The 17,340-nt window shown below is 38.0% G+C and overlaps 1 protein-coding gene across 1 annotated transcript; it reads left to right on the top strand.

Annotated features, from left to right (window-relative positions):
* LOC109830994 lies at positions 11,638–12,861 on the top strand. Its single transcript, XM_020398340.1, has one exon. The coding sequence runs from the start codon at positions 11,638–11,640 to the stop codon at positions 12,859–12,861; it is 1,224 nt and encodes a 407-aa protein (XP_020253929.1).

Genomic DNA, 17,340 nt, shown 5'->3' with positions numbered 1-17,340 from the left:
CACATGAAGCACATCGATGTCAGATTCCACTTTGTTCGTGATGTTTTGGATGAAGAAGACGTCATATTGGAGAAGGTCCACACGAACGACAACCCTACAGATATGTTGGCCAAAGTTGTTTCAGGAGTAAAATTTGGTCATTGTTTGAAGCTTTTGAACATTCTTCAGTGTTGAGGCCTTTGGAGGTCATTTGGGTGAACAACGTTCGGCTTGATTCCTTAGGCAAGAGGATACGTAGACAGTCTTTCAGATGTAGCCGGATTGATTTCGATGGGAGAGATCGTGTTTCAGCTCTAATTTGGATCCCGGACTTGTTGTGGATTGAGTCCGTTGTCGTGGGGTATTTCCATGACGTCCTGGACGCAACAAGTTGGACTATTGGATGATTTGGTGTCAGCTCGGTTTTGCTAGAAACATTCGCCGAGGTAGATAATTGAAGAAGTGGCGAGAGAAGCAGCATGAAGTTCAGGAGAATCGGCCAGACAGACTGGCGGTCGACCGCGAGTCAGCGACGGTCGACCGCGAACATGCACAATAGAGTAGGAGGCTCTGGAGCTGAAGGCGGTCGACCGTGGCGGTCGACCGTGCGTACCCTGTAGGTGATTTTTGGTCTCGGGATGGGATATTTGTCTGTCATTTGGTTCGGTCGACCGCCACGGTTGACCGTGATACCTGCACGGTCGACCGCCGCTGTCGACCACGAGTTGTTTTTTGGGCTGGGCTTGGTTTTTGACCCGGTTCGTTTGAGAGCTGATATATAACATTAATTAGAATTAGTTAGGGTTAAGCAAAGACATTTTTTGAGCAGTCTTTTGGAAAGAATTACTGCATCCAATTGTGGGAGATTTGTGAGAGATCTAGAGCTTTGTTTTAGGGTTTGATCTGTGAGATTTGTAACTCTATTTGTATTCTCTTAATTTATAATAGTAAGAACCCCCCTCCTTGTCCCGTGGACGCAGACAACTTACCGAACCACGTAAATAGTTTGTTCTTGCTTTGATTGTGATTTGCTTAGTGGCTGTGATTTATCTCGAGTTATTGTTCGTGTCGCCTCGAAACTTCCGTCGCGCACAACATCATATACCGTACTGTTTTAACTACTTTTCACTTATATACCCTAACTTATATTCAGTAGCAAAAATATACCTTAAAGTTTTTTAAACTTGCACTAATAAACTCTCATTTTTTAACAGCACTTAAATACCCTAATATTTTTACAACTAGTCTTAAATACCCTATAGTTTTTATAACTAGCACTTAAAAACCCTAAGGTTATAAAACTTGCACATAAATACCATCAGTTATGCAAACTTGAGGGTATTTAAAAACTTTTAAGGGTATATAAGTATCAAATTTAAAAACTTTAGGGTATTTGAGTGTAAGTTTTAAAAACTTTAGGGTATATAAGTGCTATAAAAAATAAGTGAGGATATATAGGTGCACGTTTAAAAAACTTTAGGCCATTTTCTTGCTATCAAATACAAGTGAGAGTATATCAATGAAAAATAGATGAATCAATAGGGTATATAAGTGCTATTTAGCCTGTTATATGGTGCTAGTTGGAAGATTCAGATACTGTAGTGTAATCTATACGATAAAATAGATAGACCCCATCCAAGTATAATTCACACTGTCACCCGAAAAAAGATTTAAAAAAAAAAATCTTTCACTAAAATAACTAACCAAATAATAATCAACCATTGACCGGATATACTCTTCGTAGTCGGATTGAATGGCCCTATTCTTTTCGGTACGGCAACATCGATTTACTTCCTAGCATACTATCAACTCAAAATATGTAGATAGTAATCTACATAGTATAAAATAAACTAAATTTCCAATAAGCAGTAACCAAAAATTTCAAAACTCCTGCATATTCATGCTGAGCTAATTAGAAAGGGTTAATTTAAGAGAATATAGAAAAAATGATAAAAAACAGGTTTGGACTTCCAGCGGTCGACCGCGAGTGACGCGGCGGTCGACGGCAAACGTGCACGCAAGCTGGAAAGTCTCTGGACTTTTTGCGGTCGACATTTTTAGTTTTTGTCATTGGATCCGGTCGACCGCACGTGGCTCTGCGGTCGACCGCGAGTCGGACTGGGCCTGAATTTAGTTTCCTGTTCGCATTGGGTTTGTGTTTTGATATATATTGAAACACTCGTTTCTAGGATTTTGTGAGGAGAGTTCTAACTGAGATTTTAGATTGTACTGAGCATATTGAGAAGGAGAAATTGTGAGCAAGTTGAGAGATTTAGTTTAGGGTTTATTTAAGTGATTTTGTGATATTGTAACTCTTTGTACTCTCCTTGATTTAGTGGAAACTCCTCATCCTCTCCCCGTGGACGTAGGAAAATTGCCGAACCATGTATATCTCCGTGTTTGGTTTGATTTGTCATATTTAGATTGAATTGTGCTCATGTGTAGTTGGTTCTCTTCTCCCATGATCACAGATTTGTTCGGTGTGCGAGCACGCTTCCGTATAGGCGCGCAACAATTGGTATCATAGCTCATATTTTAGATCTAGGGTTTTGGATTAGGTGAAGGAAGATTCGTCATGGAAGCTTGGTTCTTAGAGTTCTAGGCTTCAGTGGAGATAGTGTTTGGGGTTACCGTTGAAGATTTCGCTTTCCTCGTTTGGTTAGGAGATCTATTTGGAATCCGTTTTAGGGTTTACTTGGGTAACTTCTAAATTCTATAAAGTTTAAATCTTTCTTTACAATTTGAAGTTTGTGAGTATGAGTGAAGAAGTTGGTGAAATCAGCAATATGGCTGGTACAGTCTAAGTTGGTTTTCAGAACACAAAAATTAGTGTGGTGAAGCATGACAGAAAGATCAATTTTAGTTTGTGGATGAGCGACGTACAGGACACGCTCAATGCTCAGAATTTGGAGGAGACCATCATGGTCCAAGAGAGACCATCTAAATATGAAGAGTCGGTACGAGAAAAGATGAATATGAATGCTTGTGGGGGTGATCAGCTCCTGTTTGAAACAGGATTTGAAGTATGATGTGATTGGGGTGACGGTCTGTAATGAAGATATGGGAAATTCTCAACAACAAGTACCTTACGAAGAGTGATGAGAACAGATTGCATTTGCTGCATAGATTATTCATATTTTAGATGTCCCGAGGCACCTCACTAGTGGCTTATGTGAACAACTATACTAAGTTGTTATCGGACTTGGCGAATGTTGATGAGAAGATATCGGATGAGTACAAGGTGATTATTCTGTTGGACTCTTTATCGGATGAGGAGTATGATACCTTCGTGCTCACTTTGTTGAATGAGAGATCTTCTATCAGCTATAGTAAAGTTACTAATACTTTGACGAACTACGATTTGAGGAGGAAGGACAAGGAGACTTTTCGCAGTATTTCTTCAGGAGAGGCCTTGTCGACGAGAGGTAGATGCCCATATTCAAAAGGTGGTAATAAAGGAAGGTCAAAGTCTAGGGGTCATCACCAGTTAGTAAAGAACCAATGTGTATTCTGTAAGGAGCATGGACATTAGAAGAGAGACCGTCCAAAGATTAAGGAGAAAGAGAATGGAAAGAAAAAGGACCCGAAGGCCAATGAGGTGAATATTGCGAAAGACGATGATTCTGATGATTTAACCTTTTCTCTTTTGATTACTCCAGAGGTGAACCATTTGGATGCATCAGATTAGATGCTTAATTCTGGCGCTACTTATCATGTGACCCCTAGGCGAGATTAGTTTGCATCATTTGAGAGACTTGATGGGGGTATTGTTATCATGGGAAATGATCAATCATATAGCATTTGTGTTGGCCTTCTTGTTTTGATGATGTTTAACAAATAATTTATTTCTAATGTTGTTTATCTAGTGTTTGTGTTTTCATATTTATTCTAGGCAAACAACGAGTTGGAGGATGGATGGAATAGCGCTTCAACGACAATATCCAATGGAGGTTGGCGGAATTGTGGAGTGAAGCTTATGCAATTCAAGTTCAAGATCCAAGTTTAGCTTCATCCGCATAGTGTACCAAGTCAAGCTTATTGAAGATCAAGATCGGCTTGGGTAATCTAGTTTAGGTTTTATATTATGTGTGTTAGATACTCTAAGCTCAATATCATATACACACACATTTTATTAGTTTCCTTGTATAAATATGTAGTCATATATATATACAACACAAGTTTTGGTTTTTATGTTTATAAATATGAAATTACATATTTCATATTTATTATTGTGATTTGGTTTAACTACTTAGATATGGAACAAATATATTTTCATATACATACTCATATGTTTTATTTTCTATTATATTTGTAAAAATATTATATTCTTAGTTTTTGGACTTAACAATAATCATATACATATTTTATTAAGTCTACATAATCATTGTGCAAAGTTTCAAAACATGGTTTAGCCTAAATGTCAAAATTTATATGTTTACATTTTCATGTTTTGGCCTATTTTATAAAATGATGATATTTTTTATTTGGGAAGTCCTTTTTGGAAACCAGTCATTATAGTATGTTTATTATCATGTCTACAATCATTCCCCAAAGTTTTATATTTTTTGGAATTTATTTGATATTTTTAAATAGGGTTTTAAAATCAGCATTTCAGCTTTCAAAACCTGTTTTTTCTTTAGTATCAGTTCGCGGTCGACCGCCACGGTCGACCGCCCATGAGTTCAAAACTCAGAATGTGTTTTGTTGGCTCGCGGTCGACCGTAAGTAGTCCAGAGACTTTCGTGGTCGATCACCGTGGTCGACCGTCGTTTATGAAGAAGTTTTTATAAGTGGAGGAGATCATCTTCTTGTTTGGGCTTCAATCTCCATCTCTCCATCTTGTCATCTATTGAGAAGTTTTATAAACTCTTATCTAGCTTTACATTTACTTAGTTATTTGATTATCATTCTTTAAAGCTAGCTTTTATATTGAGTTTAGATTTGATTTGATTTCACTCATTGTTTACACACACCCATATTGAGCTTATTGTATTTTTATACATAGTATATTTGGGTTGGTGAGAGTTGTAACAATTGAGTGTGAGCTTTTATTGTGTTCTCATCCATATTAGAGAACAATCATTCTTTGTATTATGCTTAATCGTGAGATCACTTTGTAATATACTTGTACACCGAGAGGAGTGTGTGGTGAGAGTCGGGGATCGTCCCAAGAGGAGTAGCATCGGTTGACGAACCTAGGGAGAGGTTGTAACCGAACACTTGAGGGAGACAAGGCTAGGTCCAACACTTGTGAGGGTGTAGAGTGGGTTTGCAAGAGTGTGAGTTATAGAGTTTTCGGTTAGCTAGAAAACCGAGTGTGTAGAGAAGTTTTAGCTTCCAAACCGGATTGTGATAGTGAATTTCTCCCCAGGAGTGGGGAGCGGAGACGTGGGACGGAAGGTCCGAACTCCGTGATCATATTGCTTGTTTGAGTTTGGCTTAGCACACTTATATTTGTTCATCTTTATAGCCTTTCTCTCATTGTTTATTTCATCCACTATATCATTTGTTTATGTTACCCTTGTGTTTGCATATTCTTACATATATCATATAGTATACCTCTTTGCTAGGATATATCACCTTGTGTATATTGTATATTCTTGCACTTAACTCTTTGTATATCTATTTTGTAAGAATATATTTGTTAATTAGTTTTAATTGGCATAAAATCAGATTAGATTAGCATAAGACCCTAATCACCCCCCTCTAAGGTCTAACAACATTTGTGGGATAGGTATCGTGAGGATTCGGATACACGATGGAGTAGTTCGTGAATTAAAAAAGGTTAGATTTGTTCCTCAGTTGAAAAAAAATCTTATCTCAATTGGAGCTTTGGAGGAAAAAGGATTCAATGTGACCTTTGAGGATGCTGTAGCAAAGGTTATTGAGAGATCTTTGGTGGTGATGAAGGGAGTCCGCAGTCGAAACTTGTATTATATGAAGGGGAGCATCGTGATTGGCCATTTTGCTTCAGGTATTTCAGAGGCGAACATTAGCAGACTTTGGCATTACAGATTAGGGCACACTGGAGAGAAGTCACTGCAGACGCTATGCAAGCAGAGGCTATTAAAGGGGCTAAGAATAGAAATGTTAAATTCTGTGAGCACTGTATACTTGGTAAGAAGACAAAGGTGAAGTTCGAGACTGCTATTCATAGGACGAGGGGCATCCTGGACTACATGCACACAGACGTTTGGGGTCCTACCAAGACTGCATCACTTGGTAGTCGACATTGGTTCATCATGTTCGTTGATGACTATTCTAGGCGTTGTTAGGTGTACACCATAGAGAAGAAGAGTGAAGTCCTAGATATATTTGTAGAGTGGAAGAAGAGGTTGGAACTGCAGACTAGGAGAAAGATCAAGACGTTACGATCCGACAATGATGGTGAGTACACATCAGACCCCTTTCAGCAGCTATGTCGAGATAAGGGCATAGAGAGAAACTTCACAGTTAGTCATACACCATAGTAGAATGAGGTGGCAGAGAGGTTAAATTGGACTTTACTGGAGAAGATCTGATGTTTGTTAGCGCATAGTGGTTTAGAGAAGATATTTTGGACTGAGACACTTTCATATGCGAGTCATCTCATTAACAGGCTGCCTTCATCTGCGATTGAGGGGAAGACCCCTATGAAGATATAGGCGGAAGAGCCAGCACACAATTATGATCATCTCAAGGTATTTGGATGCCCAACATACTATCATGTGAAAACTAATAAATTGGAACCTCGAGCTAGGAATGCCATATTTGTAGGATTCAAGCATGGTGTCAAGGGATACAAGCTTTGGGATCTAGTTAATAGGAAGATTATGCTGAGTAGGGACGTCACATTCGATGAGGCTTCTATCTTAAAGCTTTCCAACTCTCATTAGGTAGAGAGCGACCCGACAGAGAAGATATCGCAGGTGGTGAAGATTGATACAACTCCACATTATCCAGAATGTACAGTATCCATTAGAGTACTGACTGAGATGACACCAGGCGAGCACAACAATGAGGAGGAGGATACGGGTATAATTGTGCAGGATCAGGGACCGACGACCCAGGTTTAGGATTCTATTACGGTTTGGAGATAGAGGAGAGACATACAGATGCTAGCATGGTATATTGACACAGTAGTTGCATATACACTTTCAGTAGAGAGTATTGATGAGTTGGTGCCTACTACATTCATAGAGGCTGAACAGAGTTTGGAGGTTGATTTGTGGCAGGTGGCTATGCAGGAGAAGATGTAGTCTCTTCACAAGAACGATACGTGTGAGATTATTGAGCTTCTAAAGGGGCGGAAGGCAATTGGTTGCAAGTGGGTATACATGAAGAAGGAGGGCATTGATGGCACTCCATTGAGGTTCAAGGTTAGGTTGGTTATGAAGGGTTATGCACAGGAGGAAGGTATTGATTATAATGAGGTTTTCTCTCCGGTGGTAAAATATTCTTTGATTCGAATTTTGCTACCTTTGGTGGAACAGTATGAATTGGAGTTAGATCAGTTGGATGTGAAGATGACAGTTCTTCATGGAGATCTTAATGAAGAAGTATATATGACTCAGCCATTGAGATTCCGAGCTGCAGGGAAGGAAAACCTGGTTTACAGGTTGAAGAAATCGTTATGATTGAAGAAATCGCTATACGATTTGAAGCAGTCTCATCGACAGTGGTATAGGCGATTCGATAGTTTTATACTTGGTCATTCGTACACTCGGATCCAGTTTGATCATTGCGTGTATTTTCATAAGTTGAAAGGAGGTGCGTATATCTATTTGTTGCTCTATGTTGATGACATGTTGGTTGCCTCTATTTCCAGGTCTTCTATAGATGAGTTGAAGGCACAGGTTTCAAAAAAGTTTGAGATGAAGGATTTGGGTGAGGCTAAGCGCATTTTAGGGATGAAGATTGGCAGAGACAAAGAGAAGGGCAGAATTTGTATGACACATGTGGCTTATTTGAAGAATGTTCTACAGCGATTTCATGTCAACATGGATACAAATCCAGTTAGTGTACCTTTGGGAGCCCATTTGAAGCTTTCAGCTGACCTTTCACCGAAGACAGTTGAAGATCGAGAGTTGATGTCGAAGACTCCATATGCGAACGCGGTTGGGAGCTTGATGTACGCGATGGTATGTACGAGGCCAAATTTATCACAGGTAGTGAGCATGGTTTCGAGATACATGCACGACCTAGGAGTGGGTCATTAGGACACCGTGAGATGGATTTTGAGGTACATTCAAGGTACACTCAATGTTAGTTTGGTTTATGAGCAGGACACTACAGGTGGGTGGTCGTGCATTGGCTATGTTGATTCAGATTATACCGAGGATTTGGATAAACACCGATCTACGATGGGGTATGTGTTCACTTTGACCCATGCGTCGGTGTGTTGGAGATGCACCTCACAGTATATAGTGGCTTTGTCAACGACGGAGGCAGAGTATATGGCGATTACGGAGGCTGTGAAGGAGGCTATTTAGCTTCAAGAACTTTTGAAGGAACTTGGTTTATCGTAGCGGTTCGTCACTATTCATTATGATAGTAAGAGTGCTATCTATTTGGTAAATAATCAGGTTTTTCATGCGAGTACGAAGCACATTGACGTTCGTTATCACTTCGTTTGGGATGTTCTTGAAGATGGAGATGTGGAGATTGTGAAGGTCCATACGAAAGATAATCCGACGAATATGCTCACTATGGTGGTTCCGAGCAACAAGTTTGATTATTGTCGAAACTTGTTGCATATTCGTGATTGTTGAGGCCGTTGACGACCATTTGGATGAACTACGGGCGGCTTGATCCCTTGAGAGAGGGGGTACGTAGGTAACCATATTGGTGCAACCGATTTTGGAGAGACGACGCATTGGTGCTCTTTGTTTGGGCTCAATTTTGGAAAAAGTTCACCAAGGTGGAGAATTGAAGAGAATGCAGGAAAAATAGCAGAAAACATGTTTGGACTTCCAGCGGTCGACCGCGAGTGGCGCAACGGTCGACCACAAACGTGCACGTAAGCTGGAAAAATCTCTAAACTTTTCATGGTCGAACGTTAGTGCTTGGCGGTCGACCGGCCAAACCCTGTAGTGATATTGAGTTTCTGTCGTTGTATCTGGTCGACCGCACGTGGCTCTGCGGTCTACCGCGAGTCGGGCTGGGCCTGAATTTAGTTTCCTGTTCGCATTGGGTTTGTGTTTTGATATATATTGAAACACTTGTTTCTAGGGTTATGTGAGGAGAGTTCTAACAGAGATTTTAGATTGTACTGAGTATATTGAGAGGGAGAACTTGTGAGCAAGATGAAAGATTTGGTTTAAGGTTTATGTGAGTGATTTTGTGAGATTATAACCCTTTGTACTCTCCTTGATTTAGTGGAAATTCCTCATCCTCTCCCCGTGGACGTATGCAAATTGCCGAACCACGTATATCTCTGTATTTGGTTTGATTTGTAGTATTTAGTTTGAATTGTGCACGTGTGTAGTTGGTTCTCTTCTTCCATGGTCACAGATTCGTTTGGCGTGCGAGCACGCTTCCGCGTAGACGCGCAACATTAATTGCATAAACATTCCTATACTCTGAAAATTGCTACTTATACCTAATAAACTACTTCATTTAGCACTAACTTCCATGAATTTAGTACGACATTATTTTCATATTAGGTTGAGCTGACAATGTACATCATGTGACCATAGATTTGCCCTGAATTTACCGGTCGATTTAGTTTTCTTTCAGATCCGCTGAGGCAAAAAAGCAGTTTATCATCACATGATCCAGTTTCAATTTACAATTCAACCTATAACAGAACAATAATACAGTCTGAGCAATTTTTAAAAAAAAAATGCAAAAATGAAAGTGCTAATAAAGTAGATCATGAGACGCATTTCTAGAGTTTAATCTTTATAATAAAATATTGAGACCATATATAACATGAAAAGGACTACACTAGACAGAATATATCAACATTTTGTACAAAAGTAAAATCGATCAAGATTCTCAACCTATCAGATATTTTTCTTTATCACAACAACAAGTTGTCAGATTGATAGGCTTCTCGAAAACATGAACAACATTATCCATAGCATTCACTTACACTATAAATGCCCCTCACCTGAGCAGCCCTCCTCCATCACCAGCATCGATCGTTCCGCAACCATTAAACAGAAGAGCAACCATAAAAGAGAGAGAATTAATTAATGGAGTCAGTTAACAGAAAGAGGAGAGGAGGAATCAGAGGGACGCTGACCACGATCTACTTCAACAGAGCACCAAAGCCCTCCGTTCAACAGTTGAGCTGTAAGGTGAACCCTTCACCTCCTCCTTCCTCCGCTTCACTTGGCTTTATTGGAGGGGAACACGATAGCTATGCTGTTCCCTCGTCGAAGCCGAAGAAAGTGGAGGAGATGACCCTGAGCGAGGTGGACGTGAGGGCTGCCAGCTACATATCTAGTGTTCAAGAGAGGTTCAGGAAGGAGAACTGGTGACAATTAAAAAGCTAAAGCTACATATACATGGAGGTTGTGTACACCTGCATGCACTAAAATGATCACCTTATGCTTATATGTTACTATGGATGTATTTTGTTGAGATTTGGCACGCCCTTTGCTTTGTTAGAGACAAGTGGTACGTATTAGCTTGAGATGTACACGTGAAGTATGTATGAAATTAACTATTTTGCGGTCACGAAAGAATATTTGTCCATTAATGTTTGTTACTAAGTAAATGGTTGATATTTGTTCTGAACAAATTTAGAGTGGACGTGAGCATAAGTCGCACGGAAATGACAAAATGCTGGAATTATGCAGTGATTAATATTAATAAATGGTTGTGATTAGGAGTAACAGTCTATTTGCTGCTTTTTTTTTTAAAGTGGCAAAGATCCCAATTCTGTATGGATAGAGTTTCTCACCAGTGGAAAGAATTAAAAAAAGTAATGGATTGTGATAGAAAGTTTTGATTAACTTTTATATTCTTTTGTTGATGATTGAGATAATAGCAAATGGAAAGAACGAATGTTGAGAATTTTGACCAACACTATGTCAGATAAGCATCAAAATTTGTCCTGTAATTCACATCTATTCCTCTATAATAATAATAGGAGGCTCAGGTCCACTATTCATGCTACAGTAAATACTACAGTAAATTACTGTTGTATACTTGTTGTGGTACAAACGGGATTTATGTTATAATAAATTACTGTAGCACAGATAGGAAAATGTAACATTCAAAAACATTAAGAAAACACATATCCCCTAGAGCCATGCTAAATGTTGACTTAAGAAAAGCCTTTGACACTATAAACTGGAATTTCTTAAAAGATATGCTGTCTGGTCTGGGTTTTCCAAGTATTGTGGTTTGCTGGATAATGGAATGCATAACATCCTCTAAATTCTCTCTATCTCTTAATGGTTCACTACATGGTTACTTTCATGGAGCTAGAGGATTAAGGCAAGGAGACCCCTTATCCCCCTACCTATTTGTCTTGGGTATGGAATATTTTTCAAGGAAACTGAGCTCTCTGCAGAATGACAGGAACTTCAAGTATCATCCTAAATGTTCCAAGCTAAAAATCACACATTTGATCTTTGCGGATGATTTACTTCTTTTAGTAAAGAAGACTTGAATTCTATCACTAGATTATACTCATGTTTTCAGGAGTTCTGTCAGGTCTCTGGGATGGAAGCTAATACTAGCAAATGCTCAGTGTATTTTGGTGGAATTGATGAAAGCTTGAAAAATCATATTTGCAGCTACCTGGGCTTCTCGGAGGGTAGCTTGCCAATGAAATACTTGGGTCTTCCACTCAATGCTAAGAGGCTCTCATACCTTGACTGTTCTACTCTCATTGACAAGATATCAAATAAATTTCAATCCTGGCAACATCAAAGACAGTTATCTTATGCAGGAAGGCTTCAACTTATAAAATCAACTATCCTGGGAATTCAAACTTACTGGATCAGTAACTATATTCTACCATTCAAAGCCCAGGAAAAAATAGATAAACTGTGCTCCGATTTCCTTTGGGGGCATAAGATTCATTTGATATCCTGGAATACTATCTGTCAAAGCAAGAAGAATGGAGGTCTGGGTCTATTCTCAGCTAAGGCTTGGAATTTTGCTGCTGCAACTAAACTCTTATGGATGATACACTTGAAAAAAGATTGGTTATGGATCAAATGGATACATGGTAACTACTTACAAAATCTGAATATTTGGCAAATTCAAAGTAAAGTGAATGATTCATGGATGTGGAAACAGCTTCTCAAAGTTAGAAATTTGGTCCTTGAAAGATTTGGAAATGAAGATAACTTGCACAGATTCATGTATGACTGCTGTACAAATGGTAAAGTTCATTTATCCTCTGTGTACTATGCTTTAATTCAGTCTTCCTCTCTAGTGGGTTGGTCTGACACAGTGTGGAAAGGATATCAATATCCTAAGCATTCTTTTGTTCTATGGTTAGCTTGCCACTCCAGACTCCTCACTATGGACAGATTGTGCCGTATGGGTATTTTGGAGAGTGAAAAAAACCGATGTGTTCTCTGTTCTAGAAGCCAACCTGAAACAACTAAACACCTATTCTTTGAGTGTCAGTATGCTGCTGAAATTTTGAATGAAGTGATGGATTGGATGAATTTTCCATGGAAATCATGTGATTGGACTCAAGTCCTTAACTGGTTTTCTTCTAACTTGAGGGGGAAGGGATTCTTGAAGATGATGAAGAGGATGGCACTCTCAGTTACAATATATATGATATGGCAAGAAATGAATTTAAGAATATTTCAAGGAAAAGCTAGAGAGCCAAGTATCCTATTCCGAGTAATCAAAGTTTCCATCTTCTCAAAAATTTTGAATGAATCTATACCTGTTCATATGAAAGATAGAATTGAGAAAATGTAAATTTTCATTTCTGTTTTGATTACCAGGCTGTTTACTGGTAAATTGATTCATTTCAGTTTTGACTACCAGGCTGTTTACTGGTAATTTGATGTACAAATCATTTCATAATGGTAAAATGAATGAATATTTTCATTGACCAAAAAATATAGCATCATTACTATGACTCGGGACGGATACTGTAGCATTTAAAATGTTAATTTAGCACTTATAAATATTGTATTTAAATACATAATTACCGTAACGGAAAAAAATGGATGTTGTGCTTTGCACGGTGTACACACTAGTTTTTATCTAAGAGAGAACAAGCTCATCTTGTTTTATTAAGGGAAGAAGCAAAAACCAGAAAGTGACATGAAGTGAGGAAACTTGCGGAGGTGGTTTTCTGCAAAGCGTCAGATTCTTCTTTCGTGTGGACAGGGGATCCAAAAACCCAATCCAAGCCTTGACAAGCGTTGGGACCGTTAGGTAGGAAAGTTTTGGATAAGATCTAGCGTACAATTAAAAAGGATTTAAAAGGAATAGATTTAACCAAACTAGAAACTTCAGTCTTGAAGGAAAGTATTGCATTATTGTGAGCTGAGGACTGAAGAGAAACTACTGTTATGAAATGAATGTCCAAAGACTCATGTGGCAAGATATCAATTTGAATTTTATCATAATATCTTTATTGATCTCTGTATAGCTTCGCATGGCATTTCGTGCCTGGTTTTGTTCATGAATTGATTGTACTATTAATGTCTTGATTATCGTCATGCAAAGAAGCCTTATTTGGAGGTTCAAACTATGTATAAACAAAGGTGCAGTTGTACAAAAAAAAGTTATCTCTCAAATATCTTGTTTCTCTATTGTGGCATTGCTCTTTTATTTACTTAATTTAGAATACGTAATCAGCATGAGTTTGCTCTTCAAGTTAGAAGTTCTCCCTTCTCATTTAGTTGAAGGTTTTCCCCATGAGTAAGAAATACCAATGTTGATTTCTAATCGCTCTCATCTAATTTTCATTCTTTATTACTATTTTGTTTATTACATACAAGGATGGATTTTTATTATCTAACACGATTTCTATATTTTTTTCTCTCCTTATAATACTTGTCAATATGATAAAGCTCACGATGTTTGAATTTGTCACCCTTGATATTATGGGCACGAATTATTTATGGACATTTGAGGGTCTTGAATGTTGGGGTTGAACAATCGACAACCTGTGCCCTCCGGATCTTGTGACGAACAATTAGCAAGCAAGAAATCACAGCGAATCGAAAAACTTGCAGGAAATAATAAATAAAAGAGAGAACATCAGATTTAACAAGGTTCGACAAACGTGTCTACGTTCTCGGGAACGACACAAAAAATTCTTTGATTATTGAAGAAGATTACAAAGCTTGCAATAGCCACACTCTCTCTAAGATCTCTGATCTCAAAGTGTTTTCAAAACCCTCTCTTTTTCGTATACATACAATATATATATATATATATATATATATATAATCCTAACTCAAACAGGTTTTCAAACGGGCCAGAAACTAGAAAAATCGCTATCGGTTCACCGATCGCTTGGTGTCAGTTGACCGATCAGAAGGTGTTTTTTCTCAGGACTGCTCGTGCACGTTATTGGTCGACTGATAATTCGTATTGCTCGACCGAACAGAAACTTTCCTATTTTCCTGAAGTTCAAATCGATCGGCTGATGTTCCCTTCGGTCGACCGATCTGTGTTTTTTCAGCTTTTGATTTTGTACCAGGTTTGAGTCTACACTCCCAAAACCAACAATCTTCCACTTGGAGACCAAACCTCCATCAACAAGTTCTCCCGAACTTCAGTCATCTTCGCAAACATCTTCTCCTCCCCTAAAAATTTTATTCTTCAATCAATATTAATCTCGGTGATCCCACATGTCCTCCTAGTGTGGTCCCTCCCTAATCTCCAACGCGTGAAGGCTAACTGAAGTTAGGCATAACTCTAATTTTTTGATGATCATTGCTTTAATCAATATATTTGTAGGATTTTGGCTCCCCAAAATTTTCTCCAATAGTAACTTCCATTCCTCTATCAGTGAGCGTATGAAGTGGTAACGCACGTCGATGTACTTTGTTCTGGCATGATATACTAGATTCTTAGCAAGGTGAATAGCACTTTGAACAATAATGTAGCATCATAAAAAACTTATAACATCTCTTTTAAATTACTTATAACTGTCAATTCATCTTCAGTTATTCCATACATGCTACCAGAGCTAGAACTAGAAGTATAAAAAACAATAAAATTATTTATAATTTTTTTATATTCTATTGCTACACTTAACATTGCATAGGTGGAATTCTACCTATGATCAACATCTTTTAGAATTAGTCTGAGTTTTACCTTTTTTCTTTTACAGAATTGTTTCCATCTTCTAATTCTTTATTTAGAATCATTACGAACATAAGTTACTAACCTAACATTTTCTATCATGGGTTTAATTTCACCAAATGCACTTTGAATAATTGAATTTAAAATATGACATATACATCTAATATGAAAAAGGTCACCATGACATGGTAATGATAGAGATGTTTTGATAAAATCAACAGCTATATTATTATTATTACTTGCATTATCTAGTAAAAGAAAAAATGTTCTTTCTGATATTTCTAATTTTAAAAGTTCTTCAGTTATTAAATTTGTAACATTAATACTAGTATGTGACTCTTCAATTGTAATAAAGGAAATAACCCTTTTAAACATTTTCTAATTTTCATCAATCCAGTGTGTTGTGATACATAAATAACCAGTTTGTGCTTTAGATGTCCAAATATAAGAAGTTTAAACTTTGAAAATAAGAAATTATTTTTCATTGTTCCTCCTGATAATATTTTAAAATATCACGTTGACAAATTTGACGAGAAATTTTTTTAAATACGGGGTAAACCATCTGTAAATAAATCTTCAAATACATCATCTTCTACTAATTTAAAAGAAAGATTTTTAAGAATGATAAACCTGATAACACATTTTCTGGCTCGGGTTGCGTCATAATTCTAACTACCGAGACTATCAGAAGATAAGGATTAGGAGAGCATAGATTGTCGAATATCACATTGAGGAGTATGACATTTATTATGTTTATCTAAATGACGTTTGAGGTGGTTGGTGCCGCTCTTATGATGAGCTTGAAAAATATGACCGCACAACGCACACTTAGCTTTCTAGGTGAGTAGCCTACCATGTTTATCTCTGGTGACGTCTATCTTCTCAAAAATATTCCACGCATCGAATCTTGACCTTTTAGGAGCTCTTGGTGTAATAGAATTGTCGCCACCGAATTCAGCATCAACATCGGTAGAAGTAGGAGGAGTAGATGTACCTCCTGTAGTAGGAGGACTCATTTCGGGAGTTGGTTTTTTCCCTTCATAATCAGACGAGGAAGCCATTTGATTGAATAATTAGAGAGCTAAAACTATTATTAGAGAGTATAAGAGAGTATTAGAGAGAAGTAGATGAGTTTTGGATGAAAAAAACAAGTGAAATCCCCTCTATTTACAGAGGCAGCCTCCTAGAAAATGATCAAAATACCCTTAAATTTTTACCTTTTTGACCGTTTTTTGGGGCAAAATGGTCAAAAGGCCAAAAATGACTATTACGGCCGGGTCAGCCCGGCCCGACATTTTCCGGGAAACGATCACTTATGTGATCATTTGGCCAGGGTCAGGCCACGGGCCGACCCGACCCGACTACCCTGGCTCGGCCGTTTTTACGACCGAGTCGGGCTGGACCCGGTGTGAGCGCCAACGATGCAGTATAATTTAAATTGTTACAATCAATTGGTGATTAGTTTTCTTTTTGGAGACATTAGGATCACTCAAATTTTAAAATGTATTATAAAAAGACTAAAATGAACAAATGTATGCTAAAATCTCATTAGATTAAATATTTTTAAAATTCAACCCCCTAAATGTACTTCACGGTATAATTTGAAAACACATTGTATCAAAAAAATCTATGATGTTAAATATCATAAAGTAGGGGCATGAATAGGAATTCATTAGGCTAATTGTATTATCATTTTGATGTTACAGTCACTAGTAGAAAAATGAGCAATCTAGACGGAAATTTTCGTCTAGGTTTCTCTAAGTTCTGTCTAGATTGTTTACTTAGACGGAAATCCATCTAGTTTGCTCCGTCTAGAATATTTCCATCTAGATTGACACAAACTAGACGGAATTCCGTCTAGGTTGTCAATCTAGACATAAAGCAATATAGACGGTTATGTAATTTCCGTCTAGATTGGCAACCTAGACGAAATTCCGTCTAAATTGCTAACCTAGACGGAATTCCGTCTAGGTTGGCAATCTAGACGGTTTTCCGTCTAGGTTGCCAATCTAGACGGAAAACCGTCTAGGTTACTCCAACCTAGACGAAAAACCATCTAGGTTGTTCTAACCTAGACGGAAAACCGTCTAGGTTGGAGCAACCTAGACAGTTTTCCGTCTAGGTTGTAGT

This window comes from Asparagus officinalis, chromosome 2, assembly GCF_001876935.1.
Source record: "Asparagus officinalis chromosome 2, Aspof.V1, whole genome shotgun sequence".
In the NCBI taxonomy this organism is placed as follows: Eukaryota; Viridiplantae; Streptophyta; class Magnoliopsida; order Asparagales; family Asparagaceae; genus Asparagus; species Asparagus officinalis.
Note: the sequence above shows the minus strand (reverse complement) of the source record. Positions and strands in the feature narration are given on the sequence as shown.

What these genes read in the sequence shown, in the direction of transcription:
- LOC109830994 (XM_020398340.1), top strand. Translation starts at nt 11,638, where the DNA reads ATGGAAGCTAATACTAGCAAATGCTCAGTGTATTTTGGTGGAATTGAT.